Genomic DNA, 23,785 nt, shown 5'->3' on the forward strand with positions numbered 1-23,785 from the left:
AAGACCCAGAGTCGTGATCTGCTTGATACAGCAATAGACCTGGGAGAAGTGCAGCTTCCAAGCTTTCCATTTTCAGAGATGGAAGATGAGGAACTGGTGAATGAATGCCAGTACCAAGAACATGTTGGTGTCAAGGGTACCAAGGAGCTGATAAGGGCCGAGGACTCAATGCTGCAGGTGAGGTCTAGTCTGTCAGTGGCACCTGAACCAGCTGTCCAGTTTGCTATGCTAGGGGAGGCCCAGAAATTATCAATCGAGGGCGTAGAAGACATTTCAGACCCAAGGGAGGGGGTAGAGGCTTTTGAGGGGGGAGCACGTGGAGAAGAATTACAGTTACTCACTGCTCCCCTGCAGCCAAATTCATCCCAGTGGTTAAGTGCAGAAGAAGGGCCCCAGCCACTGACTATCCCTGCCAGGTTTCCTGATGCAAGGCTGGTGATGCAGATTGTGCTACCCTGTGATACCTCAGAAGCAGAGGGAGTAACGTCTCTCAAAATGGGGGAGGGGGAGGCAAGCCACTGTCCAGATGCACCAGAGGTGATGGAGGTGGAGTTCCCAGGGAATATAGTGTTGGGGAGGGAGAGTGAAGACCCCAGAGACCAGATTTTGTTGATGCAGCTCACTCCCCACTCTTATGCGCCAAATATAAAAAGAGTGTTGTCACCCAAAAAGGAGGGTGGCGAGGGAAGCACCTCTGATGATAGGGGTTACCCACCACCAATCAGGCTGTTTAAACACAGTGCCTGGGATACTGGAGGGGGTCTTAAAAACTGTGAACTGCTGAGCCCAGACCCTCTACCGCCAGATGGAAACGTAAGCCCACACTTGTTTGACCCAGGCGGTCCTAGTAGGTAAGATACCATCCTGGCATGTAATAGTTGCTGTTTTGTGTACTGTGTGTGTATTTTTACAATAAAGGGCATTTGCCACTTTAATAAACTGTTTACCTGAGTGATCAGAGAATCCGTATCCTCACATAGACCATCATCTATTTCCTTCTGCCAACGACTGCACCAAATTTTCATGTTTTGTTCATGCTTTTTCTGTTTATGTACTCTGTAAGGCACTATGTACTCATGTGGCACTATATAAATAAAGGATGATAATGATAAAAATATTAAAAATATTAATAATAATAATAATAATAATAGTAATTCACTGCGACTGGATTTGATATAAAACAAAGCAAAAATTGGGTCTGGAATACGAGCTTAATTCATGTTTCTTACAGTTAGACAACGGAGACATTATCTGCAGAATGCACATGTGCTGTGATTGTATTACGCACGTGCCAAGCTGCTTTGCAATCATGCTCACATTGAGGATTTAATTGCAGAGTGATTGACAGAAAGGGACCTTTTGGGGGGAGTTAACAGGGAGTCGCGGCAAACACACAGGAGTATCATGGCTGTTCTTGGGGTGTGTATCTGCCTTCAGCTGCGATCATGTACAGTATGTAGGGAAAGATGGCTCCAGCATCGCTACTGCTGCAACCAATCTGTATAGCTGTAGGTCTACCTTTACAGTTGATGTTTCTCGTTCTTGCCTATAGGGTGTAAATGTATATGCTGTTGCGAATTAGTTTGCGATTGCTCAGGTGGGCTTCTGTTTTCATTTCAGAGCAGCAGCAGCAGCGTCACTTGCTAACATTAGCAATTCAGCAGCCTACAACATTACACTTACTAAATTATGTGCATGCTAACATTAATTTGGCAATAAGATTCTTCTCTGTTTGGGTTATATCCAATTCCTTCTAGTTTTGATCCTTAGGATGAAATTATTGGTCTACATGTTCTTATGTTGACCATTATATCTATACTTGACCATTAATAGGTGTTTTTTATTGGGTGATATCTCTTGGTGAGAGGGTTTATTCCAGGGTACCCTACATTGACAGTATCAAGGAAGATCCTTGCCACACTGAATAACGATCGACCCAACTGGGTGTATTCATAAACAAACGCTCACAGTGTTTGTATACACTTGCGCACTAGGATACTTTTTGTTTTTGTGTGTTAACTTGAGGCTCCCACTAACAGGGGCTCCATCCGCAGCACTGCTCTCTGTATAGCGCAAATTAGAAGTATTTTGTTCCATATATATATATATATATATATATATATATATATATATATGATATATTCTCCATAATCCTAATAGGTATATGATATAAAGTGTTATCTAAGAATAAACTGTCAGCAGGGCAGGCCAGGGCAGTGGTTTGATGATTGCCTGACCTACACTAAATATTACAAGGTGAAAGTGGGGGTGGGGAAATTATTTTGGGGCCCCTATAGGTCTAGCTGTGCCATCTGCTTATGTTCTAAGTATCAAAACTGCCCAAATGGCATTCCAATGTAAAGATTATGTCATTATAATGTTCAGCAGCGTTATCATATGTATTGTCTTCTTCAGCATGGGGACTTTTTCACAACATGGCTGTTCATACTTGGAATTGGCCTTGCTATGGTCTTATGTGCATCTGGACTGGTGGTGGTAAGTATGGCTTATAGAATATAATGAATGGAATGCATAGCCTATATTTTTCCAGAGATAAACCTAAAACAAAATGTGGTCTTTTCTTTAGGAGGTATCAGGGCCTCCTCCCACAATCAATGAAACAGTGTGTTGTATGCTTAATAAAGATCCCGAGGTTCATGTAGGTTTCTGCCGTACCTCATCCTGGCTGACCAGATAGAAGAATTTAAATATAATTGTGTGCTCCCAAAAAGTACTCCTTGGTGTGATGCAATTGGGGTTTGGGAAATGCCAGGATTGTTATTGCTACTTAGAACCAGGGCCTCATTCACCAAGTGTCAGAAAGTTAGGAACAAATTAACTATTGCCTAGCTGAGACTTGCTGAATTAATGTATTTAATTAAATAAATGACTCCATTTTTATAAAGGAATAATCTATGTAGAATTTCCTCCCATGACATGGCTTTGCAGACCCCAGGAGAATGGCAGCATATGCCCATGGCTGGGTCTGGGAAGTTGAGTTGCCATACCCACACCAGGTACTGTCCTGTACTAGTAAGAAACAAGCTGCCTGTTATTTCATTGGGTACAGACCGCAAATAACATTTTGATAATGGCAATGGAGAGCAAAGATATATTCGGAAAAGGTTAAGTTTATTAGTAATTGTAACAAAAATGAATGCAGTAGTTCAGGAATAATATATTATATTATATATGTTAGAAAAAACATAAAAAACAAATTTTTTAATTGATAGACTGCCAAAGTCACAACATTCTAGTTTGAAATTTACAGCAGCGACACATACAAGAAATCAAATAAACATTTAACTGGAAACATGCCAGAATACTTTACATATTGTAACATAGTTTCTGAGGTTGAAAAAAGACAATTTGTCCATTGAGATCAACCTGTTAGTGATCTGCTACACTGTAATATTTTTAAGACTAATTTTAACTGTGATAAATGTTTAGCCGTTATGTTTATTCCTATTTTTTATTTATTTATTACTATAGTGCATGATTTACCCACCATAACCCTGTATATCCTTATCCATTAGGAATTTATCTAGCCCATTCTTAAAAGTAATGACCGACTCTGCCATTACTACTCTATCAGGCAGGGAATTCCAAATACGTATTGTCCTTACTGTGAGGAAACCTTGGTCTTTCAAGACAATAGAAATTTTATGCATCATATTTTTTCCCCACAGTTTTTCTGTCCATCCGGATCACCCAGTGGACTTCCTGAAGTTATTGGGTATTTAAATGGAGCTACAATGAGACACATCTTTAACATAAGAACGTTTATTGGAACTTTCTTCTCATGTGCATTAGCTGTGTCAGCAGGGCTCTTTGGTGGACAAGAAGGACCCATGGTCCATGTGGGGTAAGTGGGAACTATATAATAATTTAAACTGAGTAGTATATGGCAGTTGCTCAAAATAACTGGCTGCTGGTTTAAAAAGTTAACATGATTTATTGTTTTAACAATACTTTTTTATACACACTTCAATAAATACATAAAAATCAATTTTAAAAGTAGCAGGTGAGAACAGCAGGTACAGCAATTATATTGTGTTTGTTATCTCTTATGGACAGCAGATGGAATACAGGGGCAGATGTATTAAGCCTGTAGAAGGGATAAAGAAGTGATAAGTGCAAGGTGATAACGCATCAGGCAGTCAGCTCCTAACTGTCATTTTTTAAATCCGTAATGATTGGCCGGTGCGTTATCACTGCTTTATCACTTATTTATCCCTTCTCCAGGCTTAATACATCTGCCCCATTGTGTCTTCCACAGACTTTAACAAAATGAAGAATTTGCTAAGTATAAAGAATTAAATAGTTCACTTTGCGTCCCGCAACTTCCGGTTTCGGCGCTTCTAGCTTCCGATTTTTGCATTCCACCTGCTTTTTGGTCACTGACACGTTTGTCCACCCCCACAAACTTGGCGGTTTCTTCAGAGTATATGTCAGAGGCTACACTGGCTTCAATATATCCCCATAAGGGACTCCTGATTGTTTATTTGTTCCATTAATTAATTAGTTACCTGATTTATTACACTTGCTACACTTGTCACTTGCTAGCTAAAAATATGGTTAAAAGTACATAGAGGACAAAAATGGCACTTGTAGTAATAATATAATATAAAAGAAATCATGTATATTTCATTGTGACATAAAATAGCAATTCATTATTCGAGGACTATTTTATTTATCCACACAGATAACCTACATGCCACATATAATTATTCCAGGATTATTTTATTTTATTCATGTGGAAGAGACACATAATTAATTTATATATATATATATATATATATACACATACATACATATGCACACACACACGTCAAACATTTATTTCTCCGGGTTGGGTTTGGGTGACCAGCATTTGGGATCCCGCCAGTCAACAAAGCACCTTCCGGGCTCGCTGCACTCACCACACACCGGGCTTGGTGGCTCACTATGCTCGCTACAGGTTCTTTTCCCACTCTATGGGTGTCGTGGCATGCCAACTGTTGGGCTGTTAATTGATCCCATTTCTTTGACACGTCAAAATAAAACCCCAAAACATTGAGCTTTTTTGGTAGCCAGGCTAAAGATTTGTCTGCTTTTGTCATATCTTTCTTCTTAGGGTTATTTTTAAACATACTAGATGCAAATTTCTGTTTCAATGTTTCTGATTTTCTATAAACAACTTTGATATTATTTAATAAAGTGGGACCTAACAGTGGATCTACTTGTAAGAGGGGAGTGTTTTTCTTATTTTTTTTAATTGTTAAAGCACAGGTAACAATTATAATTATATTATATTATATTATAATTATAATTATAATTGTAACAGGTAATATTGTGTAACAAAGACACACTTATCGCCAAAGTACCCTTCATAAGTTTTATTTTTATTTTTATTCTCCGCTCTTTTATTGCCTAAGAGGATACTTATCTCCTTTTTTTCCATACCCCTGCTCCTCGAATGCAGAATATACTTTTTTGATTTGTTCCTTGTAACTGCTATCCTAAGAACAATTTAATTTTTACTGCATTCTATAAAACTGACTTTTTGGAATATTGTTACACTATACTTTTAAATGTCCACTGGTATAATTAAGGAAATTATTAGAGTCAGCTTGTTTGAAGAAAGTTTCTTTAAGAATATAGTCATCCCTGGACAGCAGTGTAACATCCACAAACTGTATTTGTGATTGATGAAAGGTGCTAGTTAATTTAAGTCCAAAAGAATTTGCATTAAGGTGATCACCAAAAGAAATGATGGAATAATCAACCCCATCCCAAATGAAAGAAAAATCATCTACACAGCTACCATAGAGGACCCAGCTCACCCAAAAGTCACTGCTCCAAACGAGCTCATCTTCCAATGCACCCATATAAAGGTTAGCATAACTCAGGGCGTACCTTGTTCCCATGGCAGTCCCCTGTGTCTGTAAATTAATTTGGTATCAAAAGTGAAGTAGTTTTGCTTAATATGAACTTGATAGATGCTACCACAACATATTTTGGTCCCTCTTTCATTGAGGAATCATTTTCCAACAGGACTATTATCACTTAAATACCTTTCTCATGTGGTATATTGGAATACAAAGATTCCACATCCCATGTGAGAAATTGATATGAATCTTTCCCCCTCACTTTTTCTAGCACATTTATAAATTGAGTGTTATCCTTAATATATGCTCTCAAACTGGTCACATGACCCTGTAGGTATGCATCAACAAAGTGTGACAGATTTGACATGATAGACCTAATCCCAGAGATTATTGGATGCCCAGGTGGTGAAGTGAGTGATTTATGGATTTTAGTTAAGTGATAATAGATAGTGGTGATAGGGTGAGGGGTAAATAAAAAATGTCAGGTGTCTTTGGATATTATGCCACCGTCCAGGGCATTATCAAGTAATCCTTTCAACTTCCCATGAAAAATAACTGAGGAGTTTGATGAAAAAACATCATAAAACAAAACTTTACCCAACTGCAACTTTGCTTCTTTTAGATCATCATGATTAGATCAGACATTTTGCATAACAACACCTCTTCCCTTGTCTGCCATTTTTATGATTATATTATCATCTGACATAAGGGACTTTAAAGCTTGTCTCTCATCATGAGTAAGATTATCCTTTAAAGGAGCTTTTTCTACTGCCTCACGGAGTGTCTTAAAATCATCCATAGTGGTTTTATAGAATCCCTCTACACAAGGTCCTTTAAACTGTAGTGGATAAAAATCTGATTTGTTTTTGATCATCCTAACATCTTTTTTATACCCATCTATGTCATAAATTGGTATGTAATTGGGTAATTACTCTCAGGTAATGACGTTACTGATGCTGGTAGTAACTGTTATGTGTTATTTAAGCTGGGCATACATTATATATTATACAAATATTTGGACCTCCAGGATGTATAGCTACACATTCCCATTTGGGAAAGCCACCAGCAGTTTCTCCGTTTTGCTATTCAGAAAAAAACATTACCAGTTCAGTGTATTGCCTTTCAGACTCTCTATGGCACCACGGGCATTCACCAAAGTGATGGCGGTAATGACGTCCCACTTATTGCATGGAGTCCATATTCCCTACCTGGATGACCTCCTTCTTATGGCACAAACTCAGGCCAGTCTCCAGGAGCACATCCACCTCACTCTGACCATCTTGCAGTCACACAGATGGCTGATAAATTGGTGAAAATTCAACCTGACCCCCTCTCAGCACATTGCACACCTGGGTGTGCTCTCAGATTCTGGAGTACAGAAAGTTTTTCTTCCAGATGACAAATGGATGGCCATACAGGAAATCATTCGGAAGTTCCTGGCTCAGAAAAGAGTTTTGATTCACTTCTGCAGGTGCCTACTGTGGAAGATGGTCTCCTGCTTCGAGAAGGTGGAATATGCACAGTTCCATTCCAGAACATTGCAGCTGGAGCTCCTGCGGAGTTGGAATCACTCCTCTCTACATCTCAAGTCACAATGGATCATGCTCTCCAGAGAAATGCATATGAAGAGCTCTGGTCCTCCTCACGATGGATGCCAGCCTCCGTGGTTGGTGTGCTGTAATAGAGGATCATTCCTTTTTAGGGTCGATGGACTACTAAGGAGAGCAAACTCACCATAAATGTACCGGAGCTGCGAGCAGTCTTCAAGGTGTTCTGTCACGTAGGACCCTTACTACATCACCATCCGGTAAAGATTCAGTCAGACAATGCAATGACAGTCGCCTACATAAACCACCAAGGTGGTTTCTTCCAGCCCTATCTGCAGTTTACATTCTGGGACTTCTAAATTCTGAAGCAGACTGCCTCAGCAGGCAGAATGTTCATTTTGGCAAATGGTCTCTTCACCACAACGTCTTCAACATGTTAGTCAAGCACTGGGGTCGGCCGCAGATCAATCTGTTTGCCTCCCGCCACAACCACAATCTTCCCTACTATGAAGCGCGGACAAGAGATCCAGGCGCACGCCTAGTCAAAGCCCAGGCAGTACATTTAACCTTTAAGAAGGATTATCTATTTACACCAGTTGTGCTTTTGCCAAGGGTTCTTTGCAAGCTCAAATCAAAGCAGTAACAGCCATTCTGGTTACTCTGAAGAGGCCTTGGTATGTGGCTCTCCTGGTTCTGTCATTAACTTCCCCAAGGTGCCTTTTACTACAGCCAGACTTGCTGTCTCATTGACCGTGTCTGCATCTGGATCTTCATCGTCTGACTTTGACAGGTTGGCTATTGAGAGGTCAGTCTTGAGAGCAAGGGGGTTTTCTTCTCATGTTATCAACTCCATGATCTCAACAAGGATGCCTTCCACCGCTCGATTATACTAGCGTGTATGGTGCACTTATTTCCAGTGATGTTCTGCACGTCACCTGGAGCCTCTCTGGTATCGTCTCTACAGGCTCTAGGCTTTCCTGCAGTTGAGACTAGACTCTGGTCTCTGTTTGGCTTCTGTCAAGGTTCAGGTATCAGCACTTTCTGTATTATTGCAGTGCCAAGTGGCTCGATCTTTAGCTGTTCAGGCCTTCATGCAGAGGTTCTCCTTATCCAACCCCCCTATGTCACACCGGTTAACTTATGGTACTTCTCCTTAGTTCTCTGGACTCTACGGGGAGGCCCAGTTTTTCTACTAGCCTTTGCTTCAGCGCTCCGGGTTTCTGACTTAGGTGCTCTGTCTCACAGATCTCCCTTTTTTGTTTTTTCACCCAGATCGAGCAGTACACCATACCCCATCTGGTCTACTTCCCAAAGAAGTCTCTAGTTTTCATATTATTCAGGAGATAGTTGTTTGTCCTCTATGATGAACATAATAGTGGTTTGCCATCCTCCAAGCAGACTATAGCTAGATGGTTGTGGGTGATGGTTCTCCAATGTCACCTGTTAGTTGAGAAGCCAGTTCTGGATCAATTAGGGCCCATTCCACAAGGTCAGTTGGGACTTAGTGGGCAGCCCACTGTGGGCATTGGCAGAGTGACTTTGCAGGTCAGCTATGTGGTTGTCTGCCCATACCTTCCTCAGGTTTTATAGGTTTGGCACCTTTGCCTCGGCTGATGCAGCTTTTGGGCGTCGGGTCCTCAGTCCAGCTCGGGAGCGCTTCCGGCCATAAGGGGACAGCTTTAGGACATCCCACTGTCCCAGTATCAGACCATTGGCTGATTGAAAAAAAGGGATTTTTGTATTACCTGTAAAATCCTTTTTTCTGAAGCCATGGTTAACACTGGGCACCCACCCTTACACTCTTGACAAGCTTTTCTCAGATGTGTTCTTCTGCATGTTAAGTGTATGTATGGGTAAGGGAGTTTTTCTTTTTTGCCTTACCTTCCCTGTTCTTCGGCTTGTTGAATAATAACTGACAGGCCTGATGCAGGCTGGGTATAGGGAGGATAGGCCTCACAGGCTGCACTCAAAGAAGTTAACTTTTTGGTGCTCTGGTTGGATGCCTCATTATACCCACTATCAACCATGGTTTAAGAAAAAAGGATTATATAGGTATACCTAAATTCCACTTTTTTTTTTACATCTTGGACTGTGAACTCAGAATTCACAGCTTCAGCCCTGGTCCTTGGGGGCCCTGGAAGGGTGGAGCCCTTTATTGTGGGGAGGTCCACACTCCCCCAGGGAAGCCTGGCCAAGGCTGCCTAGTTGAGTTGGTAATGCCGTGGCCGCAGGGACTTGTATAAATGTGACACCCGGCTGTGGCATTATCTTCTTGACTAGTGGAGCCTGGTGCTGGTTTAAAAAAATACAGGGGACCCCTACGTCTTTTTGGAATCAGGACCGGTCCAAGAGCCCTGTGCTCATTGGTGTTTCTATAATGGGTGCAATGTGTACAGTGCACATGGGCCTTTGGGTCAAGGGGGGTTCACAGCACACACATTGCACCCATCTTTTAATACTTGGAGTCCCGCAACAAGCATGGCAAAAATCACAGCCAAAATGGCCACTGCGCATGCGTAGTGAAATGAGTCTCTGGAACATTGTGGGCGCCATGTTTCCGGAGGCCTACAGGTAAGCAGTAGACTCTGGCACAACACCAGAGCCTACTGTGTTGGGGAGAGGAGGGCCTCCCTCAGAATCTGCACAGTGGCCTCCTCCTCTGTTAAAACGCCCCTGCTGGTGCTGGTTTTAAAATACTGGGGAACCCTACACAATTTCCCCCCGGTATTTTAAGAAAAATGTAGGGATAACGGTAGTTGAAAAGGATTTGGGTGTGCTCATCGATAATAGACTTAGTAGCAGTATACAATGTCAAAATGCAGAAACAAAAGCAAATAAGGTGTTAGCATGCATAAAACGGGGAATGGAGACAAGGGATGGGAGTGTAATCCTGCCACTATATAAAACATTGGTACAGCCACCCCTGGAACATTGGGGGTAATTCCAAGTTGATCGCAGCAGGAAATTTTTTAGCAGTTGGGCAAAACCATGTGCACTGCAGGGGGGGGGGGGGGGGGGGGGCAGATATAACATGCAGAGAGAGATAGATTTGGGTGTGGTGAGTTCAATCTGAAATCTAAATTGCAGTGTAAAAATAAAGCAGCCAGTATTTACCCTGCACAGAAACAAATTAACCCACCCAAATCTAACTCTCTCTGCAAATGTTATATCTGCCCCCCCTGCAGTGCACATGCACATGCAGTGCCCAACTGCTAAAAATTTTCCTGCTGCGATCAATTTGGAATTACCCCCATTGTGTACAGTTCTGGGCACCACACTATAAAAAAGATATTTTCGAAAGGGTTCAGAGGTGAGCCACCAAACTGGTTAAGGGGTTAGAGGCACTGAATTATGAGGAAAAACTTAGAAAGGTTAGATATGTTTACATTGGAAAAGAGGCAGCTGAGAGGGGACGTTATTAATATTTATACAGTGTTGGACTGGGGCATGTAGGGCCCACCGGGGGAATGCAATGGTAAGGGCCCATGTTTAGGGATGTGGAAAGTCTGCTGAGGGGGTATGGCCTGCCAACTTATTGGTTTGACTAACCATTAGAGAGTGCAACGTCTGGGCCCCTTCATAAATATATACAGTAAATTCATCTGCTGCATGCATGATAATGTACCAGATTAATATTAATAATAGATTAATAACAGCAATGCACTGTAGAAAATAGTATACACCATAGTTCAGTATAAGTTAACATATGTATAATGTATCAATCAAGTGCACAGTCTAGAACAGGGGTGGGCAATTATTTCAGCTGAGGGGCCACTTGACATTTCCTGTCAGTATCCGAGGGGCACACACAAAATAGCAGCTCCCCCCACTTGCCAAAAATATAGGGACGTGGCTTCATGTGGAAGGAGTGTGGACAAAAAATAATACAGATTCGTATTAGGCTGCACAATAGTCTCCATTATTCAAATTGCGCCACTTACACACATTACAGCAGGTAGAGCCCCCTTTTACACAGTACGGAAGGTAGAGCCCCCTTTTACACATTACAGCAGGTAGAGCCCCCTTTTACACATTACAGCAGGTAGAGCTCCATTTTACACAGTACGGAAGGTAGAGCCCCCTTTTACACAGTACGGAAGGTAGAGCCCCCTTTTACACATTAACATTTTATTTAGGATAATTATTGCGCAGCAAGCAAATTATCCAGTGTCTTATGGCCCCTGGGGAAAGGTGTGACACAGTGATAGGACACGTGGAGTGTGACACAGTGACAGAACACGAGGGGTCACAGATAAGAGCCGGCACACACAGTCCAGTCTCCGGGGGCAGCCAGTATCTTCGGGGAAGCTGGACATGCCCCCGGAGCGAAAGAGAAAATACCCGCCAGGCCCCACCCCTTTTAAATTAGGCCACACACCCTTTTTGGGCACCACACGGCTTGCGCGGGGGGGGGTGTAATAGTACAGAGTGCGCTCCGGGTGTCATCACACCCGGTGACGCCTCTGGGCGACACGGTGACAGAAGAACACGGTGGGGTTGACAGTGACAGAACACCATGGGGGTGACACGGTGACAGTACACGGGGGGTGTAACACAGTGACAGAACATGGGGGGTGACACAGTGACAGAACACGGGGGGGTGACAGTGACAGAACACGGGGGGGTGACAGTGACAGAACTCAGTGGGGGTGACACAGTGACAGAACTCAGTGGGGGTGACACGGTGACAGCACACAGTGGGGTGACACGGTGACAGAACACGGGGGGTGACAGTGACAGAACACGGGGGTTGACAGTGACAGAACACCATGGGGGTGACACGGTGAGGGTTTGGTATAGCGAGAGCTAAAGATCTCTTCCCCCAACCTAAAAACAGTCTGACGCCACTGTCCGCACACACAAATACACACACACACACACACACACTCTCACATATATATATATATAAACACACACACACACACACACACACACACACACTTTCTTTCACTTTTCCCATTAACTTACTGATCTGGCTGGCAGTGGCAGGAAGGATGGATCTGTAGCAGTCTGGCTCTTGTCCCGTGTAGCTCCGCCCCCTGAGGTCCCGTGTAGCCACACCCCCTCACCGGCACGTAGCCCCGCCCCCTTCTCGGCTGAACACAGCCGTTGTCACTGGGGACTCTGGAGGAGGCTGCTACAACGCAGCAGCAGCAGCAGCAGGTCAGAGAGGCGCCGCTGGCAGCTTGGAGGTACTGCAGTGCAGAGCAATGACAAGCAGCTCAGCTGGTCGGGCCGCTTGTCATTGCTTGCTGGTGGGAGGCAGTGGGCCGGGCAGGATCGGTTTGCGGGCCGCATCCGGCCCGCGGCCCGTATTTTGCCCACCCCTAGTCTAGAACCTGATCCTTAGAGTAGGAGGTGGGCCCCCAGGCAGTGGGGCCCACCAGTGGTTTCCCCTGTACCCCTCTGGGCCAGTCCAAGCCTGTATTTATAAATATATAAAGGGACAATACAAGGATTTATCAGACGATCTGTTTATCAAAAGAAAGCTACACAGGACACGAGGACACCCCCTGGGGTTAGAAGAGAAAAACTTTCATATACCACGGAGGAAAGGGTTATTCACAGTGAGAGCGGTAAGGATTTGGAATTCTCTTCCAGAGAAGGTAGTAATGATAGACTCAATAAGTTTAAAAATGGATTAGATAAATTTCTAACTGAAAGAAATATCCAAGGATACAGCATTTAAATTATATAAAATTTTATAATACAGGTTGAACTCGGTGGACATTTGTCTTTTTTAAACCTCATCAACTATGTAACTATATATATGAATGGCTCAAAGAGCCCCATGCTATTTTTTTTCTATTTTTCTTACATAGTACACACAGAAACACTGCACATATCTCACTGATCTTTGCAGTGTTTCATCAAACACGAGCAGAGTGTTTCAAAGTAAGTTTTCTCATGGGTTTTGTGATTTTACACCCGTGATTACAATCACGATTCTTGGTAAATATCAGCATACCTCCCAACTGTCCCAATTTTCGCGGGACAGTCCTGTTTTTTTGTGACTGTCCCGCTGTCCCACCTGTGGGTTGCAGTGTCCCGCTTTGGGGGGGGAAGTTGGGAGGCTCGCAGAGAGTAGACGCTGTGCGCATGCGCACAGCGTCTATTCACGAGTGACAGAGGGAGAAGGGGCATGCCAGCAGCTCACAGAGCGCTGGACATGCCCCATTCAGTGACGGACAAGGGAGGTGTGGCCTAAATCGCAGCATCGCCACGAAGCCTCGTTCCTTTTTCGGGAGCGTGTATCCCTCTTCTGTAATAAAGAAAGTTGGGAGGTATGTATCAGTGTTGTATGTTTTTAGTGAAAAGTTCTTGTGAGTTTGGCCGGTGGTGTATTTGGTCATGATTGAATTCTCATCCGTGTTTTTTATTTGGGTTTGTGATTTTACATCTATGTTTGGCTTTATAAACTCTCCATGCAAGGACAATCGTGAAATCTCACCCGAGGCATCGGGACCCGGCTGGCAGGAGCTGGCTCTCTTCTCTTCAGGCATGGCACGAGTGGCAGCAGCCCCCTCCTACCAGAAGGTAAGAGCCGCTGCTGCTTAGGGCTCTTGTCATTTGCAACAAGAAAGAGTCGAGGACTGCGCTTGTATGCCTCACTTGATAGACGTAAGCTGCTAGTGAAAAAAACGAGGATTTCCACTATCCCCACAGTTTATGCAGATAAAAGAATGTCTCCCAGTGCTAATTACATCAAGTGTATTCTATATATTCCCACTATAATGTCAGAGCATCAAAAGTAAATGAATAAATAGTTCTAATACAAGTATTTATTAAAATGAATATATTTCCTTTATTTAAGACAGTACTGAGATGCATTATGGAAGAATATCTTTCTTCTACTCAATTTTTATAAAAAATAATTAAAATAACTATTCGTGAATCCTAAAACCAGTATACTAAAAAGACAAGACAAAATAAAAACATAAAACATATAAGCCCCGTGATACGCTTAATTAGCGAATTACTCACTGAGGTAGTGTAATTGCAATCCTCAAGTAGGCTCTGATTGATCCCAGGTTTATAAGACAAGTGCTGTAGTAGACTCCTGTATCAAAAAGGAAATTGTCCCTCCAGATTCTTTGGTTTACACAAGCCCAAGTTCAGTCTTTATGGTATTGTCTAGTATACAGACATCTCCTAGTATCCAGACAGTGTCCTTAATTCAGATAAACCATAGAGCTCAACACTTACTTCAGTGCCATGAGAAGCATAAATACGGGTGTCTGCTGGCAGACAGTTGATGGTGCCTCTGCTATCGACTAGTTTCGCCTGTCTAAGCAGGCTTCCTCAGGATGGCCGAGTGCACCCACTACCCCGCTCTTTATGCTTCCGTTCGGCGTCTGTAGTCATGGTAACCCGTAACCGGAGTCTCTATACGCGCTGCTACCACGTCCCGTCTGTAACCATGGTAACCGAAATCTCTGTATACGCTGCTATCGCATTACATCAGTGGCCATGGTAAACGGAGTCTCTATCTACGCTGCTATCGCGTCACATCTGTAGTCATGGTAACCGGAGTCTCTGTATGCGCCGCTAGCGCATCACGTCACTTCCGTCTTCCCCGGCCACACATCACGTCTGTAGCCATGGTAACCGGAGTTTCTGTATACGCTGCTATCGCGTCATGTCACTTCCGTCTTCCCCGGCCATCCTCCTCAGCGTCTGTTGCCTTAGTTACTTTGTAACATAGTAACATAGTAACATAGTATCTGAGGTCGAAAAAAGACAATTGTCCATCGAGTTCAACCTATTTGTGGTCTCCTATGCATGATGATTTGACTAAAATTTCTGACTGATGCTGCTGTCAGCCGTTGCATTTTATCCCTATTTATAGTAACTATAATGCATGACTATGCACCATACCCCTGGATATCCTTATCCATTAGGAATTTATCTAACCCATTCTTAAAGGTGTTGACAGATTCCGCCATTACAACTCCCTCGGGCAGGGAATTCCAAACACGTATTGTCCTTACCGTGAAAAAGCCTTTACGCCGTATTGTGCGGAATCTCCTCTCCTCTAACCTGAGCGAGTGTCCACGAGTCCTCTGTGTTGATCTAACCAAAAACAGGTCCCGCGCAAGCTCTGTGTATTGTCCCCTTATATATTTGTAGATGTTGATCATATCCCCTCTTAGTCTCCGCTTTTCCAATGTAAACATGCCTAGTCTTTCAAGCCTTTCCTTGTATTCCATCGTCTCCATGCCCTTAATTAGTTTGGTCGCCCTCCTCTGAACCTTTTCTAGCTCCAGGATATCCTTTTTGTAGTATGGTGCCCAGAATTGTACACAGTATTCAAGGTGTGGCCTCACTAGTGATTTATATAACGGGAGTATAATACTCTCGTCCCTAGCATCAATACCCCATTTTATGCATGCTAATATCTTATTAGCCTTCTTTGCTGCAGTCCTACTTTGGGTACTACTGCTTAGTTTGCTATCTATGAGGACACCTAAGTCCTTTTCCAGTACAGAATCCTCTAATTTTACCCCATTTAGTATTTAGGTGTAATTTTTGTTCTTGTTACCACAGTGCATTACCTTACACTTGTCTGTGTTGAAGCGCATTCTCCATTTGGCTGCCCATGCTTCTAATTTAACTAAGTCGTTCTGAATAGACTCGGCATCCTCCTCTGTATTTATAGCCTTACACAATTTGGTATCATCTGCAAAAATTGACACCATGCTCTCTAGACCTTCTGTTAGGTCGTTAATGAAAATATTGAACAATAGCGGTCCTAATACTGAGCCTTGCGGCACACCACTTAGCACTTCAGTCCAAGTTGAAAAAGATCCATTAACCACAACGCGCTGCTCCCTATTATCTAACCAGTTTTTGACCCAAGTGCATATTGTGCTTCCTAGCCCTGATTCTTGTAGCATGTAGATAAGTCTCATGTGTGGTACAGTATCGAACGCTTTGGCAAAGTCTAAAAGATTACATCCACGTCTTTACCCTGATCTAGGTTTGCGCTTACTGTTTCATAAAAGCCAAGTAAGTTGGTTTGACAGGATCTGTCCTTCATAAACTCATGTTGATTCCTTTTAATGACCTTATTGACTTCAAGGAACTTCTGAATACTATCTCTTAGAATACCTTCCAATACTTTCCCCACTATAGATGTAAGACTAACTGGTCTTTAATTACCTGGTTCAGCTTTACTTCCCTTTTTGAATATAGGCACTACTTCCGCTATACGCCAGTCTTTGGGAACCATACCTGATATAACTGAATCCTTAAAGATCAAAGATAGCGGTTTTGCCAGTTCAGAGTGAAGCTCCATTAGAACCCTTGGGTTAATAGTACTATCGGGCCCTGGTGATTTATTAATCTTTAAATGTTTTAATCGGTCACAGACTACTTCCTCGCTTAAATAAGTACCTATCAGTGGGATATTCTCATTATTGAGATTGTGTGTCAGTCCCTGAATTGGGTCCTCTCTAGTGAATACTGTTGAAAAAAACTCATTTAGTGTGTCCGCTATGTCATTATCATTTTTGCTTAAGACTCCCAACTTGTCTTTTAAAGGGCCTATACTCTCCTTCTTTAATCTCTTGCTATTAATGTATTTAAATAATTTTTGGGGATTCGCTTTGCTTTCCTTTGCTACTAGTTTTTCAGTTTCTACTTTAGCCGCTCTTATTTCCTTTTTGCAAATTTTGTTACATTCATTATAGTGCTGAAATGACTCTGCTTCCCAGTCAGATTTGTATTTTTTAAATGCTCGCCTTTTCTTGCCCATAAGTTCCTTAATCTTTTTGTTAAGCCACATCGGTTTATGATTTTTATTCCTTTTTTTGCTGCTCATAGGAATAAATTTGAGTGTATTTTTAGCTAGCAGGAATTTTAGTACCTCCCATTTCTCCGTAGTATTTTTTCCTAAAAACAAACCTTCCCATTCAATATCCCTGAAAAATACCCTCATCTTTTCAAAATTAGCTTTGCTAAAGTTTAGAGTCCTAGTTGAGCCAGTATAGGGCTATTTATAGAAACTGATATTGAATGTGACCATATTGTGGTCGCTGTTTCCTATGGGTTCCCCTACTATAATACCTGATACCAAATTCCCATTATTTGTTTATACCAGGTCTAAGATTGCATTGTACCTAGTTGGTTCCGCAATTAGTTGGACTAAGTAGTTATCATTAAGTGTGTTTAAAAACATATTGCCCCTAGCAGTATCACATGAATTGTTTTTCCAGTTTATCTCTGGATAGCTAAAATCTCCCATCACTACTATGTCTCCTACTCCTGCTGCTCTTTCAATTTGCTTTAGTAACAATTCCTCATCAGATGCGTTGATACCAGGCGGCCTATAGCATACACCCAATACTAACTTTTTTATTCCTTTTTCCCCGCATGCAATTTCTACCCATAATGTCTCGACAGTGTCTACAGTCCCCTCCTGAATATCTTCCCGTATATCAGGTTTTAAAAACGGCTTTACGTAAAGACACACCCCTCCACCCTTTTTATTTAGTCTGTCTCTCCTAAACAGTGTATAGCCCTCTAGATTGACTGTCCAATCATGAGATTCATCCCAAGTTTCAGTAATGCCTATAATATCATACTGTTTGCTTGCTGCAAGTGTTTCTAGTTCACCCTTTTTACCAGTAATGCTTCTGGCGTTTACATACATACAACTAAGATAAGTATTTTCCCTTGCGTTAGGGACATCTTTCACCTTATGTAGCAATGATGACCTGTAATCGTCATTGGTTAGTGCTTTGGTAAAATCTATTTTAGTACCCATGTTAATAACCTTACCGCCTGCTCTTACCCTCCCCCCAACTTCTCCCCCATTTCGTTTACTACCGCCATCCCCACTATTCTCACTGCATGACCCGTAGTTTCTAGCTAAACCCTCCCCTCAGGCTCCTAGTTTAAAATCTCCTCCAACCTTCTAACCATCCTTCCCCCCAGCACCGCTGCCCCCTCCTCAGTCAGGTGCAATCAATCACGACAAAAGAGATGGCGCCTGACTGAGAAGTCCGCCCAGTGTTCCAGGAACACAAACCCCTCTTTCCTGCACCAATCCCTAAGCCACACATTTACCTCCCTAATCTACCTCTGCCTCCCTGGACTAGCGCATGGCACGGGTAATAATTCAGAGAATATTACCTTAAATGTCCTTGCCTTCAGTTTCTTTCCTAAGTCCCTATAGTCTTTCTTAAGGACATCCCACCTTCCGCTAACTTTGTCCTTGGTGCCAACGTGCACCAAGACCGCCGGGTCTTTGCCAGCCCCTCCCAACAATCTATCTACCCGGTCCGCGATGTGCCGTACCCGAGCACCCGGGAGACAACAGACTGTACGGCGATCACGGTCCCGGTAGCAGATTGCCCTATCTGCCTTCCTGATGATAGAATCCCCTACCACCACCATCTGACTAGGTACCTCACTATCTTTTATCCCAACCGCGCCAGAGGGACCGCTCCTCTGGATGCTAGAGGGAGCAGTCTCCTCCGGCACCGTCATTTCTTCACTATCATCCTCTGATTCCTCGTCCAATCGGGCAAATTTATTCGGGTTTGATAGTTCGGAGATGTCGAGCCTCCCCCTCTTTTTCTTCCTTCTAACTGTGGCCCAACTGGCTACCTGATCATCATCCTCTTCTACCAGTGACCCCTCCCGCAACTCCTCCACCATTCTGTCTAAACTACGCTCAAGATTGTGAATCTCCCTCAGTCGCGTAACGGTTTGCTCTAGATCAGTTACCTGGGCTTCCAGTGCAACCGTTCGCACACACCTCGTGCAGATGTAATCACACTGGGCCGGTAGCTCCAGGTGTGCATACATCTTGCCCGACATGCACTGAGTGAGGTCCCCAATCACAGCCCCTCTCATATTGTTTGTAAGGTCTAACTCCCTGTTACTCTCAAAGAAAAAGCAGCAAAAATAAAAAGTAGAAGACAAGCAGTCTCACTTATACAATAATTAAGCTGGCTTATACTTATCTATCTTTGTGCGGTTCTTGGTCCTTCACTTTTATGCAGCCGTAGTACTCTCTCCTGCGGCACCTATACTCCACTTAGCAGTTGCAGTTGTTCCAGCTCACTGCACCTCCTTTTCACTCGGCTTCCAGCTCCTTTTTGCTGTTTACAACTCACACAAATCCAAGCAGCACTTTAAAAATACAAGCCCTTACAAGCTCCTTCGTCCATGCATGGCATCACTTCCGCCCTCTCTCTGGTTAGGCACATTTGTTTATACAGGTTGTCATGGCCTCGATCTTATTTATATGGATTGTCATGGTTACTTGGAGTCATCATTTTATTTATTTGTCAAAAAGGTCTAAAAAGTCCATGGAATAATACACATAAACACATAAGACAACATAAAACGGTGCCCCTAAGTGCATAATATCTTACTACAGATTATACTAAAATAGCGCAGGTGCAAAATACATGGTACATATTTTTTCATTCCATCTCTCCCAGCACATTTATGTTGTATTATTTAATGCTAGGATATATCAAGTATTGGGAGAAAAACATTATCAAATATTACTGTGCCCAGACTGAAATTTATTAATGTAATATAACGATAAACATTAGTGATAATTGTTGCAATGATTCTCATCTGACAAATCAATTATTATTTCAGAGCTGTGGTTGGATTTGGTCTGAGCCAGTTTAAATCTGACACTTTGAAGATAAATCTTCCTTTCTTTACAAGGTTTCGGAATTCAGCAGATAAGTAAGTACAGACCAATTACTTGCTGCTTGTACTGGCGGAGACTCTGAACCATATATCAAAACTTGGAGAAAGAAAAATATGGTAGTTAAAGCGTTGTAATGTTCCTCTGATAAGTTCTGCCTCAATGCCCAATTTTAATATAGTTTTGCAATAAACAAGAACAGATAAAACAGAAATCTAACATAAAACATACATCATAGCCTAGGTCTCGTTTTTAGTTTCTAGTATCTGCCCATTTCATTATTTTTATTTATTTATCAATCTTCAGAGAAACACACATAAACTAAATTGTCCAATCTGTAGAAATGTGAAATATTTAAGGAAAGTATTTTATTGCTACTTTGTACACTGCCTTCACTAGCAGATTAGTGCATTTCCCCATTGCTATTCCTGAGATATCAGACTCCAAAATTCTGAATTCTCTGGGCATCTGAGCAATTCTGCAGTGTATGGAGGCTAGTCATTACAGGGTGTTTTAAAAAAAAAAAAAGATAACTGAAACGGTTTTCTGTCCTCACACATTGCTCGTGGTGCTACTGGATCTGCTGGAATGTCCTTTATTATGATTACCCACGGACCCTGTTTGCCAGAACATTTCCTTCCAAGATAGGATGGTTTTGTTTGGTGGCATAGGTCTTCGGAAATTGCTCTGCAACCCAATTGCCAGGAAAGGCTCGCCATTCTGTCCTTTCCCATAACTTCGGAAATAATGTTCCATACACCATGTACGTTCCTGGATGGCGTACTGTGGCATACCGGCTGTCACTCAACATCTACTGTAGCAAATAAGATACATAAGATATACATATAAGTTTCAGTTACCTTTTTTTTAAATTATTTTTTTAAAGCTGTGTATATTTGATAATACAGGTGGCACATTCTGGCCTACTTGTGACCATATGTAAACTCTCCTCTCTATTAGCAAGAGTCAAAGTCTGACTATTCTGCTAATTCAGGGCAGTTTTATATAGACAATTAGGGGGGTATTTATCAAAGCATGGAGAGAGATAAAGTAGGTAGAGATAAAGGGGGCTATCCAATTACCCACTGTCACTGTGTTTGCAATTCCTGGCAGCCTCCAAACCTCTACATTTACTATTGTAAAACGGTCATGTATGAGTAGCATTTAAATATGGGTATACACCTGGAGGATTGAAAAAATGCTGGAACATTAATGCTTTATTAATATAATCAAACATTCATTAGGACCTCTAATTTGTTCATTGAATAATTATGGCCTCACAAAGATTATCATTAATATTTTTTTGTGCTCCTAATCAGTAATAATATTAATAACTAGCTGAATACCTGTGCTTCGCTACAGGATGAGGATGGTAAAATAGAATTATAGTTGTTTGTTAATTTACGTTGGTTGGAGATCTAGTATATGGGCATATCTTGCTTCCTTGACCCACTTTGTGTAGTGGCCAGACCCCTTTTTGGTCCCCCGAGGGACCCTGCTCTTCCCACTATATAACTCCCAGTCTATGGCTTCTTGCTGCCTCCATTCCCCTCCTCACATCATGCCAGTGCCCCTGTGAAATGATCGATTTATTGACAGTTTCTTATATAGCGCAGCACATTATGCATCTTCTGATGTACTCTGTGCTGCTGGGGGACCCTGCTACTTCCACTATATAACTCTCAGTATGTGAGTTCATGCTACCTCCATTCCCCTCCTCACAGCATATCACTACCCCTGTCTAATGCAGCCCTGTCCTGCCTGACATATCATGCATCTCCTAATATACTCTGTGCTGCTGGGGACCCTGCTCCTCCCACTATATAACTCTCAGTGTGTGGCTTCCTGTTACCTCCATTCCCCTCCTCACATCATGTCACTGCTACTGTCACATGCAGCCCTGTCGTCACTGACATATCATGCATGTCCTGATATAGTCTGTGCTGCTGGCCCACACCTAGGGTTGCTAGGGGTGTGTTACCTCCACAGAGTTTGTTCTGAGATTGTAAGTCATATGTGTACCAAGTTTGGTGTTAATTGCACCAGGCATTCCAGAGTTATGCTGTCTGCTGAAATACTCTGTGCTGCTGTCTCACCCCCTAGGGGTGCTAGGGGTCGTACCTGCATAGTGTTTGTTCCCAGATTGTAAGTCATATGTGTAGCAGTTTGGTGTAAATTGCTCCAGGCATTCCAGAGTAATGCTGTCTACTGAAATACTCTGTGCTACTGCCTCATCCCTGGGGGTGCTAGGGGTGTCTTACCCCCACAGTGTTTGTTCCCAGATTGTAAGTCATATGTGTACCAAGTGTGGTGTAAATTAGTCCAGGCATTCAGGAGGTATGCTGTCTCCTGATATACTCTGTGCCGCTATCCCACCCCTAGGGGTGCTAGGGGTGTCTTACCACCACAGTGTTTGTTCCCAGTTTGTAAGTCATATGTGTACCAAGTTTGGTGTACATTGGTCCAGGCATTCCGGAGTTATGCTGTCTGCTGAAATACTCTGTGCTGCTCCCTCACCCCTAGGGGTGCTATGGGTGTCTTTCCCCGACAGTGTTTGTTCCCAGATTGTAAGTCATAGGTGTACCAAGATTGGTGTAAATTGGTCCAGGCATTCCGGAGTTATGCTGTCTACTGTTATGCTCTGTGCTGCTGTCCCCCCTAGGGGTGCTAAGTGTGTGTTACCCCACAGTGTTTGTTCCCAGATTGTAAGTCATATGTGTACCAAGTTTGGTGTAAATTGCTGCAGGCCTTCCGGAGTTATGCTGGAACATACATATACACATACATACACACATCCATTTTTGGTGATTTCCATGGATGGATAGTGACATTTGTAAAACCGGTTCTTAGCAAGCACCTGGGACCTAAGGAGAAGCTGCCTGCCAAGTTTCAAGATTGTAGGCCATTGTGGTTTAAGAGATTTCGTGATGAGTCAATCAGTGAGTCAATCTCCTTTTTTGATATATATATACATGTAGTGTATATATATATATATATATATATATGTATGGTATGCCGGCGGCCGGGCTCCCAGCGACCAGCATACCGGCGCCGGAAGCCTGACCGCCGGCATACCAACAGCGTGGCAAGCGCAAATGAGCCCCTTTCACTGTTTCTAGCGACGATTCCAATCGCACAGCCAAACGCAAGGAGATTGACAGGAAGTGGAAGTTTCTGGGTGTCAACTGACCGTTTTCTGGGAGTGTTTGGAAAAATGCAGGCGTGGCAGACGTTTGCTGGACGGGTATCTGATGTCATTACCATGTCACTTGTCGCAACAATCATCGCACAGGATAAGTAACCACAGGGCTGGTCTTGTTTTGCACAAAATGTGTTTGCAGGCGCACTGCTGCACAGGCGTTTGCACTCCTGCAAAGCGAAAATACACTCGCCCATGGGCGGCGACTATACATTTACACGGCTGCTAAAAACTGCTAGAGAGCGATCAACTCGGAATGAGTGCCAAAACCTCTGCTTGCTCCCTGTTTATTGCATAATTTGGGGGAGTGGCTAATTTAATGCGTGATTATGTAATAGACAGCAGCAGACCACAGTATCGGACACTTTTGCCAAATGATATAATAATATACCTCCCAAATTATCTACTTCTAATAGATCAAAAGCACATTCTGTCATGGATTGGGTAGCTACTGTATATGTTTAGGTAACTTAGCCAATACCCATTCCTCTGG

At 42.8% G+C, this 23,785-nt stretch overlaps 1 protein-coding gene across 1 annotated transcript in view; it reads left to right on the plus strand.

Annotated features, from left to right (window-relative positions):
* The window catches only part of LOC134929650 (chloride channel protein C-like), a 563,568-nt gene that overhangs the window by 119,338 nt on the left and 420,445 nt on the right, over positions 1-23,785 (plus strand). Inside the window, exons 6-8 of the mRNA XM_063925230.1 lie at positions 2,416-2,496; positions 3,690-3,865; positions 20,039-20,131. Of these exons, the coding sequence (XP_063781300.1) occupies positions 2,416-2,496; positions 3,690-3,865; positions 20,039-20,131 (350 nt within the window). The remainder of the gene's footprint in view (positions 1-2,415; positions 2,497-3,689; positions 3,866-20,038; positions 20,132-23,785) is intronic.

Source organism: Pseudophryne corroboree, chromosome 5 (genome assembly GCF_028390025.1).
Source record: "Pseudophryne corroboree isolate aPseCor3 chromosome 5, aPseCor3.hap2, whole genome shotgun sequence".
NCBI lineage: Eukaryota > Metazoa > Chordata > Amphibia > Anura > Myobatrachidae > Pseudophryne > Pseudophryne corroboree.